At 43.5% G+C, this 12,500-nt stretch overlaps 1 protein-coding gene across 7 annotated transcripts in view; it reads right to left on the bottom strand.

Annotated features, from left to right (window-relative positions):
* Positions 1–57: 57 nt before the first annotated feature.
* The window catches only part of tec (tec protein tyrosine kinase), a 12,733-nt gene continuing 290 nt past the window's right edge, over positions 58–12,500 (bottom strand). The window contains exons 2-20 of one of the 7 annotated variants that reach the window (XR_008334033.1): positions 6,129–6,332; positions 5,737–5,841; positions 5,084–5,165; positions 4,272–4,400; positions 3,979–4,031; positions 3,594–3,805; positions 3,396–3,461; positions 3,241–3,295; positions 3,052–3,134; positions 2,766–2,899; positions 2,405–2,479; positions 2,154–2,325; positions 1,848–2,064; positions 1,374–1,438; positions 1,176–1,294; positions 915–1,072; positions 610–711; positions 505–539; positions 58–451 (exon numbers count right to left, since the gene is read on the bottom strand). Coding sequence is in view for 4 of the 7 variants with exons in the window: in XM_053416628.1 (XP_053272603.1) it covers positions 628–711; positions 915–1,072; positions 1,176–1,294; positions 1,374–1,438; positions 1,848–2,064; positions 2,154–2,325; positions 2,405–2,479; positions 2,766–2,899; positions 3,052–3,134; positions 3,241–3,295; positions 3,396–3,461; positions 3,594–3,805; positions 3,979–4,031; positions 4,272–4,400; positions 5,084–5,165; positions 5,737–5,841; positions 6,129–6,254 (1,935 nt within the window). In the remaining 3 variants the exon portion in view is untranslated. Of the gene's footprint in view, positions 712–914; positions 1,073–1,175; positions 1,295–1,373; positions 1,439–1,847; positions 2,065–2,153; positions 2,326–2,404; positions 2,480–2,765; positions 2,900–3,051; positions 3,135–3,240; positions 3,296–3,395; positions 3,462–3,593; positions 3,806–3,978; positions 4,032–4,271; positions 4,401–5,083; positions 5,166–5,736; positions 5,842–6,128; positions 6,333–12,500 lie in introns of all 7 variants that reach the window. The other 6 variants (XR_008334031.1, XR_008334032.1, XM_053416628.1 and 3 more) reach the window with 6 other exon arrangements.

Here is a 12,500-nt window from a genome sequence, read left to right as displayed (position 1 = left end):
CTCACACTCTCACACACTCACACACACACACTCACACATACAAACTCACACACACTGTTTTTCATGATATGGAAGCTTTGAGACATCATTTATTTCTTCTCTTGCATTTGAATATGAATTTACAGGATGTTAATGACATGAAAACAGATGATACTGTAAAAGTCTGTTTCCTGAGTCAGATTCAAATGGTTCTTTGAAACTGATCTTCTTTAGTCATCAACAGGATCAGAGGAAACCACGAGGTCGACAGGTTTCCTCCTTCAGAGGCAGGTGTGAAGTTCACGTCTGAGCGGAGCAGCAGTTTGCTTCATGAACCTCAGTGGAGATGTTCAGAGCTGTGAGATGTTCAGAGACAGGACCATGGAGCTGCTGATGGACGAGGTCAGCTGGTGGAGATGTTCAGAGCTGTGAGATGTTCAGAGACAGGACCATGGAGCAGATGATGGACGAGGTCAGCTGGTGGAGATGTTCAGAGACGGGACCATGGAGCAGATGATGGACGAGGTCAGCTGGTGGAGATGTTCAGAGACAGGACCATGCAGCAGATGATGGACGAGGTCAGCTGGTGGAGATGTTCAGAGCTGTGAGATGTTCAGAGACAGGACCATGGAGCAGCTCATGGACGAGTCAGTTTGCTGGAGGGACGTCGGCTTCCAGAGCGTCAGAGATCATCGTGTAGAGCTGAGAGAACAATGGACGCTCCACCGCGCTCTGCAGGAAGAAGACAAACCAACATGATCACTTCCTGTTTACTTCCTGTGTCACCTCGTGTTTTCCATTAGAACGTGTGAACGGATGAAGAACAGCAGTTCTCCTGCAGCACTGGGATCAGCTCATATGAAGCTGTGTCGATCAAGAAAGAAAGAAAGGGTTCCACCAGAGGGGGCGCTCTAACAGTTTCTCTTGGTTCTCACCTGGCGCCAGCACAGCTGCATGATGTCATAGATGGTGGGCGTGGCCATTTTTGGTCTGTAAAGGCGGTGACCGCGGGTGACCAAGGTAACCACCTCATGGTTCTGATGGCGTTCAAATGGAACACGCCCCTCTGTGAAGACCTCCCACATCAACACGCCTGGCAACACAAACACACAATCGTTTGGACCCAACAACCTGCTGCTCTCACAATCTTCACTGATTCTACTTGATGAGGATCGTCCAGATCCCCGAGTCCTCACCGAAGGACCAGACGTCCGACATGCTGCTGTATCTGCAGAAGTTAAAGACCTCAGGAGGACACCACTTCACTGGGAACTTGGCCCCTGACGAGCTGGTGTACTGGTTGTCCAACACGTACCTTCAACACATCACACTGGTAAATCAGTGGTGTGGGTTAGATCTAAAGAGGATGGACTGTGAACGTGTAGGAATCAAACCTGGCCATGCCGAAGTCTGACACCTTCACCACCAGAGCGTCGTTCACCAGACAGTTCCTGGCCGCCTGCAGAGGAGAGGGAGGGAACAGAAGAAATAAAGAACATGAAGAATCATCTCTGAGCTTCTCTGGGCTGATCTCCTCGTGTCTGGAGAAGAATGGAGAAGCTCAATGACCTGGAAAGGAAAAGCAGCAGGTTGAAGGTTCTCGACAGGAGAAGTGGAACAAATGAGCAGATGTGACATGGAGACATTGTCCCCTGAGGAAAAGTCTGTCCCTCACTTGACTAACTGCTGCAACACAACTTGAGAAAGGACACAAAACCCTTTTCCAGCTGAAAGCATCACAACATCTCGTCCTGATCAGAGCTGCTGCTCATCGTGGGAACTGTTGGTTTCTCAACATATAGAAATAACAGTGAACAGATCTGAGGTCCAGGTTGTTTTGGTGGAACCACGTGAACACATGATGTTACCAGATCTCGGTGGAGGAAGCCGTGGGCCTCCAGGTGCTCCATGCCCTCGCTGACGTCCAGGCAGATGCTCAGCAGGGAGGCCCGGCTGAAGCTGCCCTGCCGCTGGCGGAGGACGTTGAGGAGACAGCCCTGCTCCATGAACTCACTGACGATGTAGATGGGTGTGTGCTGACTGCACACCCCGTACAGCTGCACCAGTTTGGGGTGGGACAGTCTCCTGGAAAGACCAACAAGCTGTGGACAAACACGTCTTCCACTTTTTCATAACCCTCGTTTATTCTGCTCCCTCGTCTCCTCCTTCCTTACATCATGACCTTGGCCTCCTCGATGAAGTCCTCCTCCAGCATGGCGCCCTCTCTGATGGCCTTGATGGCCACTTTGTGCTGCCCCCTCCACTTGCCCAGCCTCACCAGTCCAAACTGGCCGCTGCCCAGCTCCTTCATGAAGGTCAGCTCACCGGGGTCAATCTCCCACTTCTCTGAGGGGGGGCGAGAGAGGACAGTGAAGACCTGTGTTGTCCACCGTCTCTGTTTAGAAGACGCAGCTGTCTGACTCACCGTAGCTGAAGCCGGCCGTGGACGGAGCAGATCTGTCCTGTCTTCCAACAGGATACCTCAACCGTGCTACGAGACCTGAGACAGAGGACGACAGGATGAAGACACGTCAAAGCTCCGATGAAGGGAGCTGTCCCCTGAAGCTACTGGTCTGTTTCCATCAGACACGCTGACCTGACCCGGGATCAGATTCAAGAGAAAATGAAAAAAATACAAACCGTAACTTTCTGTATCTGTCCACTTCCAGATTTAAACTTTGTAACATTGACTTTTAGAGATCAACTTCCATTGAGTCACGTGTCCACCGAGACGTCCAGCATCTAGATGAGGCTTGTTGTTTACTTCCTGTTGTTGTGTTGTTTACCTGCTGCGTTGTGTTTGTGGTACTCGATCAGTTCAGGGATGGAGCTGAACAAGTGTTTCTCTGCCAAGTAAAACTGAGGAGGCGAATCCTGCGTCTCCTTGATGTGGTAATGTTTTATCACCGCTCCTCCCTCCCTGCACACACACACACACACACACACACACACACACACACACACACACACACACACACACACACACACACACACACACACACACAGCGTTAGAACCAGGACCAGGATGTTGAATGTTTCACAGCTTGGTGTCTTTAGGGAACAAGGCGGTACCCTGCGGTGGACTTGGTGAACAGAGACACGGTGAAGGTTCCTTCAGTGCTGGAGTCTCTCACCATGAAGGCTCCTTCTTTGTCCTGCAGGGGGCGACACAGAGACTTAGACCAAGGCTCAAGGTCACACAGAGAGATACACACACACACACACAGAGAGATACACAGACACACACACAGACAGACACACCTCCTTCCTCAGCAGCTCCTCAGCCTTGTTCCTGTTGACTTGTTTACTGAACCAACTGGAACAAACACAAACATCTTGTTTACGACATGTCTCTGAAGATCTGCTGACATCAGATCAGCTCTCGAACCTCAAACCACCTGAAGACAGTGACTCACACAAACTGCACCAGGTTCCCTGATTCTTTCACTGTGACGTAGTTACTGGGGATGTAGCCTTCTTCACTGTGAGACACACACACACACACACAGTGTTGTCACGTCTCTGATCAGCCGCTCCTCTCAGTTTCAAACCCTCGTACATGGTGTCACACGGTTGTTATGGCTCATTACGCTGCCGGAGGAGAACCCACTCACCCGAACTGGTTTCGTGCTTTGTACCAGTTCACGTCGCTCTTCTCCAGGATGACGTACTCGCCTTCTTTGACCAGACTCAGGTCGTGTGGTTCGGTGGCAGGGAAGTCATACAGAGCCACGACCACCTCTTCCTCTTCCTCATCCTCCTCATCCTCATCCTCATCATCCTCATCATCATCACCGACAGGGGTCGGGGGTCGGGGAGGTTGCTGCTGGGAGAGAGGAGTGGCCAACGTTCGATTCCGTGTTGATTGTTATATTTATCATAATGGTGTGTGTGTGTGTGTGTGTGTGTGTGTGTGTGTGTGTGTGTGTGTGTGTGTGTGTGTGTGTGTGTGTGTGTGTGTGTGTGTGTGTGTGTGTGTGTGTGTGTGTGTGTGCTTACCCTCCCATCTTTCCGTTCCTTTCCAGGAATGGGGGGTAAAGGTTTTCTGGAAACTAGAAAACAGGAACAGAAACAAAGTTTCATCATTTCCTGTTGGTCTCCCACTATGCGACTGTGACCTTTGACCTCTTGTTCATATTGCTGATTATACGTTTTTCTTGTTGAATCACGTGTTTCAGATTCTACGCTTCAAGAAATATCCTGAAAGGACAAGTAGGACTGTCGTGATGCTGGTCTTCTAACACTGTGTGTCAGGGTCCTCACAACTACAGTAAAACACATGAGTTTCTTACTGTCTCCAAACAGATTGTACTCCTCGCAGCCCGGGGCCTGTTTCTCTGCCTGACGACAACAGAGCCACGCCCCCTCCTCCCAGAACTGGGGGTGAAACTTGGGCAAGACCTCTGGGTTGTCTTTTATTTCTGCACACACACACACACACACACACACAAACACACACACACGTTTATTTCGAACAGATGCACATGAACAACATCTGTAATATGTCCAGGTCTAGCACATATGACAAGAGAAAACATTTTATAGAACTGTCTATGATAATAATGATGTTTTGTGTTAGTTGTGTGCGACTCCAGCACCAGGTTCCTCTGGGACAGTGAACTTTGGGTGGATGATATCAGGTTGTTTGTGTAAATGATGCGCTGTGATAACATCTTGCAGCTCCACTCTGGGTGGACCAGAGACCTCAACCCCCCCACCACCTAACCCTCACCCTAACCCTAACCCTCCCCCCCGTAATAAAAGACCGGACAGAACTGGTTGTTAGTTCTTAAGTTGAGCAGGTTCAAGTCCCAGGTGTTGAAATGTTCCTGAAGCGAGCGAAGCATTGAACTCTTACATTAGTTTATATTTCAATCTATTACATTAAAAAGGTGATTAACAACCAATACAAGGGGCATCATGTATGACCGAGTTTAGAGTCACATCTTAAAAGCTTCATGTCCACCGGGTAGAGGCCAGCGGAAACCACAGGCTGTGTGAAACCCGGTTTCAGATCTGTGGTTTGAAATGTGAGGGATGTTTGCAGCAGCTCTCGACAGACGTGTGATCTGCAGAACATGAGAACATTAGAGAAGAGTCTGACCCTCCTTCAGGCTCTGGACCCAGGTGCTTCTGCTGTCGTGACTCGGAGCGAACACATAAAGTGTGTTGGTGTCATACACCACCTAGACAAAAACACACACATTGAAATATAAGTACAATTAACATGTTGAACACCTTCCTTTTTAAAATGCTTCTATTTCAATTATAATGTTGCATTGATTTATATTCAAGGATCATTCATTCTTGACCCTGTAGATTTCATATTAACCAGTCATTTAATCTGGTCTATAAAGCTGCAGAGACTCAAACCAGTGACTGAGTCGAGTTCTGAGTTCTGATCCCTGTGAAAACAGAGTCAGCAATAACCAGCCAGGCTAGCTGGGTCCCCCTGTTTCCACTCTTTGTGCTAAGCTAAGCTAGTCACCTCATGCAACAAATCGTTCCCTGGACATTTGTGAGAATCAAATATTCATATCACTAAACACTCGCTGGTCCAGATTCAGTCCTTTTGTTCTCGTGATAATAAACGATGTTACCCTGGAAGATATGATCAGAACCTCAGTCTTGATTCACTCGGAACAAAGTGCGAGGAAAACTCAGGACCAATCACAGTTCTATAATTCGTCACATGGTCTCTGTGAATCAGCAGAATTGATATATAATATAATATGTAATAATTAAAATATGTGATACCTGAAATGGGTATTTGTTCTGACAGGGAATGATTCTTCCTCCGTTCTTGACGATCTCCACACATCGGACCCGACTCAGCTCGATCGAGCCTCTTCTGAACTTCTTCTGTCGACAGAAACGTCAACAGCAGATTTTAATCTCTGTCTTTATTAAGAGCAGACTTTCACAATAAGACATTTCATTGGTTGATTACAGATTATTACCAGGAGCAGTGACATCTGCACAGATCCAGGCTAACTGTATCATGCTAACATAAGCTAATCTACTCAAAGTTTGGTATTGCGGTTTCGTCAAGTTAGCACATTTTCCACAATGTTGTACTTTTCCTTTAAGAAGAAGAAGCACATTTTAACACCTGAACAGAAAGTGAATGTCAACATGAATCCAGAGACCTGAGCTTTCCCATCGTAGTAGGTCAGTCTGGTCCTGGTGAGGACGAACAGCCTCTCCTTGTAGTTCAGAGGCGAGGTCCTCTTCTTCTGCTGAGACCGCTTGATGAGCCTCTCCTCCAATAGCATCTTAGAACTCAGGCTGGCCCCGCCCACACCCTCAGCCCATTGGTGGATGTTGTCAGAACAAAGAGGGGTGGAGCTTATCTGAGGAAAGATGTTCAACTTTATATTAAAAAAAATATCAAGGAAAGAAACTGCTCACTTGTGTTTTCACTATATGAACTGAATACGCTTATAATGCTAATGTATTAGCATTACTGTCTTTATATACAGTCAGTGATCATATTCATATACAGTCACTGATCCTCTTTATATACAGTCACTGATCCTCTTTATATACAGTCACTGATCCTCTTTATATACAGTCACTGATCATCTTTATATACAGTCACTGATCATCTTTATATACAGTCACTGATCCTCTTTATATACAGTCACTGATCATCTTTATATACAGTCACTGGTGTTCTTTATATACAGTCACTGATCATCTTTATAAACAGTCACTGATCCTCTTTATATACAGACACTGATCATCTTTATATACAGTCACTGATCCTCTTTATATACAGTCACTGATCCTCTTTATATACAGTCACTGATCATCTTTATAAACAGTCACTGATCATCTTTATATACAGTCACTGATCATCTTTATATACAGTCACTGATCCTCTTTATATACAGTCACTGATCCTCTTTATATACAGTCACTGATCATCTTTATATACAGTCACTGATCCTCTTTATATACAGTCACTGATCATCTTTATATACAGTCACTGATCATCTTTATATACAGTCACTAATCACCTTTATATACAGTCACTAATGTTCTTTATATACAGTCACTGATCATCTTTATATACAGTCACTAATCATCTTTATATACAGTCACTGATTATCTTTATATACAGTCACTGATCATCTTTATATACAGTCACTAATCACCTTTATATACAGTCACTAATGTTCTTTATATACAGTCACTGATCATCTTTATATACAGTCACTGATCATCTTTATATACAGTCACTGATCCTCTTTATATACAGTCACTGATCCTCTTTATATACAGTCACTGATTCTCTTTATATACAGACACTGATCATCTTTATATACAGTCACTGATCCTCTTTATATACAGTCACTGATCCTCTTTATATACAGTCACTGATCATCTTTATAAACAGTCACTGATCATCTTTATATACAGTCACTGATCCTCTTTATATACAGTCACTGATCCTCTTTATATACAGTCACTGATCATCTTTATATACAGTCACTGATCCTCTTTATATACAGTCACTGATCATCTTTATATACAGTCACTGATCATCTTTATATACAGTCACTAATCACCTTTATATACAGTCACTAATGTTCTTTATATACAGTCACTGATCATCTTTATATACAGTCACTGATCATCTTTATATACAGTCACTAATCATCTTTATATACAGTCACTGATTATCTTTATATACAGTCACTGATCATCTTTATATACAGTCACTAATCACCTTTATATACAGTCACTAATGTTCTTTATATACAGTCACTGATCATCTTTATATACAGTCACTGATCATCTTTATATACAGTCACTGATCCTCTTTATATACAGTCACTGATCATCTTTATATACAGTCACTAATCATCTTTATATACAGTCACTGATCATCTTTATATACAGTCACTAATCACCTTTATATACAGTCACTAATGTTCTTTATATACAGTCACTGATCATCTTTATATACAGTCACTGATCATCTTTATATACAGTCACTGATCATCTTTATATACAGTCACTGATCATCTTTATATACAGTCACTAATCACCTTTATATACAGTCACTAATGTTCTTTATATACAGTCACTGATCATCTTTATATACAGTCACTGATCCTCTTTATATACAGTCACTGATCCTCTTTATATACAGTCACTGAAAACATAACCACACAATTCTTCCTATAGATAACTACAGTCAGGGGCGCCGAAAAGGGGGGGTAAAGGAGACGGATTCTAGGGGCCCATGATGGAGGGGGGCCCAGAGAGGCCCCTAATGATGATGAAATTATAATACAGAAAAAATAATGACACTAAGTTATTAACTAACATATAATCACACATGTTTTATTTTCCATGTCCTGGTAACAATTCCTTTATTTGTTTTGGAAGCATCAACCCCTGCAGGGCCCCCCCTTCCCCCCCTCTATTTACGTAAAATGGTTCAGTCCGACTGGATCAGCTGCAGCCGGTAGCGCACCGGCGTTTTGTCACAGACAGCGCCACAGCGGGCAAAGCGGAGGAGACAGCAGTATGCCTCAAAAATCAGGCAGCCAAAAAAGAAAGGAAAATAAATTAAGAGAGGAGAAGGAGTTGAAGGGTCGACAATATGTCACCCAGTATTTCCAAAAAAAAGGTGGGTTTGTTGTGGTGGAAAGTTATGGATATTAACTTTGTCCCTGTCTGTGGTCTATAAGCTAGCTCACTTTTCTCACCATGTTAGCTCAAGAAAACTCAGGATTTTTACATTTTACTGCTATATTAGTTAAATAATCAATCCAGTCAAACATTTATCAAGCTGTTCTTATTCAATAATAGTTGATCTCCCCTCTGTCAAAATGATGCCTCATTCTGAACAGAGTCAAGTGCACCAGAAGCTGCAGCAGCTGTCTGTCAGCCCCCAACTCCCCCTGCCCCTGAATCAGCCCCAGTGCCCCCACATGAGGAAGGAGGTGAGCAGCTGTGTGTGTTGAAATAATAATAATAATAACAATAATAATAATACATAATATAATACAAAATATAATACATTTTACTACAGTCTCAAAACAATACAAAGATGAAGGTAATTCATTAATTAAAATGAATTAAATAAAAGGCATTTTGAACAATTTTAATGGTTTAAAAAGCATAAACCCTTTTAAAAAATGAAATAGAAGACGTGCAGTAAGAACAGAGGAGAACATCTGTGGTGTGTGCAGCAGACTGGGGTGACTGCTCTCAGTCCAATCAGAGAAGTTTACATGTTGGTGACTATGCTATTACAAATAGTTATATTATAGGAAATCCTATATAATTAATGTATGTCATGTACACTCTACAGAGCCAGGTCCAGGACCCTCTTCTGGTTTGTCAGGGAGGGATGTGGAGGAAGTGGAGGAAGAGATGGAAGAGGGTACAGATGACAGTGAGAGTGCAGAAACACAGGCGACAGAGAGTGAGGGCGAAGAAGTTGAAAGGAATTCAGAGGAGGATGGACTGAATACAGAAAGAGCCAGAAAGACAACAGAGAGGCAGGAAGAACAACAAGCTGATGTTCAGGTCTTTGAAAGGGAAGAATATCATTTGACTGATGACCCTGGTTTCTGGCCAGCAGCTTTAACTGATCAGGATAGGGAGAAGATAGTAAGGAAATTGGCCATGAGAGAGAAAGAAGTAGAAATGCCATGTGATTCAAAGGGGAAGCCATTCCCTGACTACCTGAATTATACAAAGGCAGCAAATAAAAGAGAAAAGGTAAACAGAGACTGGCTGACTTTTAGTCAAAGTAATAATTCACTTTATTGCATACCATGTGTGCTTTTCTCCCATGTACAGAAAAAGCCTTCCACTAGTGCACTGACTAGTCAAAATGGGTATAAAATGTGTGATGTGAAGTGGCGTCGAATGTACAATAAATTCCCAGTCCATGAGAGGAGTGAGGCACATAGAGATTGCTACTTAAGATGGAAAAATCTGCAAGGATCTGTAATGAAAGATAGAGGTGTGGATTCTCTGTTAAATAAGGAGTTGCAAACAGAAATAGAGAAAAATAGAGCCATCTTGGAGAGACTCTACACTTGGCCTCAAGAAACCTGCCTTTCAGGGGCAAAACCAAAGACCTAGATGACATTCATAATGGCAATTTCCTAGGCACACTGGAGCTCTTGTCACATTATGATCCTCTGCTGAAAGAGCACTTTAAAAAAATCAGGGACAACAAACAAAAACTAAAAGAAGGAAAAGGAACCAGGCTAACACATTATCTTAGCTCTGACAGTCAGAATGAGTTTATCAACTTATGTGGACGACGAGTTCTGAAAAGAATTCTGCAGGAACGGGAGGATGCCATATATTATGCTGTCATCTGTGATGCCACACCAGACATTTCCCATACGGAGCAAAATGTGGTGCTACTACGGTATGTTAAATATGACAAAGAAAAAGATGAGTGGGAAATTACGGAGAGGTTCCTTGAATTCAGGGATTTTCTCAAAAAGACGGGGAGTGAGATCGCAGAGATGATTGATGCAGTTCTTCGTGACCATGGGATAGACATCGGTGATTGCAGAGGGCAGGGCTATGACAACGGGGCTAACATGTCAGGGAAAATAAAGGGAGTCCAAGCTCAAATACTGAAGAAAAACAAGCTGGCTACTTATTCACCATGTGCCTCCCACACATTAAATCTTGTTGGTGTGCATGCTGCACAGTCAAGCCCAGAGGTATCCACATTTTTCGGCTGCATAAATCGCCTGTACACATTTGTAAGTGGCAGCCCAGAGCATTGGGCCATCTATAAAGAGCAAACAGGTTGCTCATTGCATCACCTATCTGATACCCGCTGGAGTGCAAGGATTGAGGCTGTTAACCCTGTGGCAAAGCACCTACCTTCTGTCCTCAAATCCCTTGATAGCATAGTTATGACATGCAGTCTCACCAGTGAAGCAAGATCAGAAGCTAATGGTTTGAGGAAATACTTCATGTCATTTGATGCTGTTGTTCTTCTCACTGTCTGGCTGAAGGTACTGCAAAGTATTGACAACAGGAATGTTATTCTCCAGTCAGGAAAAATATCACTTGACATAGAAGCAGCCAATATCAGAGACTTGACAGAAGAGATGCAGTCTCTAAGAGATGCATGGGACACTCTCCTAGCTGAGGCAAAGTTGATAGCTGGGGAAATTAATGTTACACCTCAGTTAAGCAAGGAGTCCAGCCGCCAGAAGAAAAGGCGGAGATTCCCTGATGAAACCGCTGAAGAGGAGACAACTCAGGAGAGTTCAGAAACAGTGTTTCGGAACACTGTGTTTTATACAGCCATGGACAGTATCATCAGTGACTTGGACACTAGGCTCCGGGGCATTGCACATATTGTCAACGAGTTTTCTGCTGTTCTGAAAGTTGGGCAGATTAGTGAGGGCAAAATCTCTTCTGTGTGCCAACCACTGATCACAAAGTATTCTAGTGATCTTACTCCTGATTTTGAAAATCAAGTAAGACACCTAAACAGTGTATATGCAGCCAACTTCCCCCCTAACCTGTCCCCTCTTGAACTCCTGAATGCAATTTGTAAGCTGCAGCTGCAAAGCATCTTTGGAGAAGTGTGCATCGCCTTGCGCATATTTTGCACCCTGCCAGTTACTGTTGCTGGTGGTGAGAGAGCGTTCAGTAAACTAAAAATGATAAAAAACTATTTGAGGTCCACAATGTCTCAGGAAAGACTTTGCAGTCTTGCCATGCTGTCAATTGAGAGTCAGTTGGCTAGAAAGCTGGACTTCAAAGACCTGATAAGTGATTTTGCACATGAGAAGGCTCGGCGTTGGGCTTTTGGTGAGAAGAGTTGAGCAAGGACCAGTGATTGAAAGGTTGCAAAAGGAAGCTTGACTCAGTCGGCAACGTTATATTATATATATATTTGCCATTCTTTCATATATTAAGTTCTACTTAAATGATGAGAAATCATATATGGCCATTTTGTATTCTGATGGCGTTTTTGTTTTTGCTGAGATTTTTTTCTCTCCACTGATTATAATTGCTATTTTTTCATGGAAGAGTTTATTTCCAATTTAAGAATCAGTGGTGCAGCAAATAAATGACTCAAAATGAATTCCATTGTATTCAGAGTGCTCAGTTCTTCCCCTACTGTACATGTCAACTGTCATGCTGTTCTTCTTTCACAAATATGGTAATGATAGTGAAAAATACCATTAAAATGCATAATTGTGTGTAAAATAGCATCAAAAAATGTTGCCGCTGTGTTGGGGGCTCTGTAAAGATTCTTTTCATGGGGCCCAAAATCCCTAGCGGCGCCCCTGACTACAGTGTGTGTGTGTGTGTGTGTGTGTGTGTGTGTGTGTGTGTGTGTGTGTGTGTGTGTGTGTTTGTGTGTGTTTGTGTGTGTGTTTCACAGATGTTTAAAGCAACAGAAGGTCTCTGTTCCACTTATCTCTTTCTTGCCATGAAGTCAGACTCGTTCTACGGAATGTGTCAAAGCCGCGGAGTTTGCGTAACAAAACACACACAGACTCACA

Source organism: Pleuronectes platessa, chromosome 23 (assembly GCF_947347685.1).
Source record: "Pleuronectes platessa chromosome 23, fPlePla1.1, whole genome shotgun sequence".
Taxonomy (NCBI): Eukaryota; Metazoa; Chordata; class Actinopteri; order Pleuronectiformes; family Pleuronectidae; genus Pleuronectes; species Pleuronectes platessa.
The sequence above is the reverse complement of the archived record's forward strand: the minus strand, read 5'-3'. Positions and strand labels throughout refer to the sequence as shown.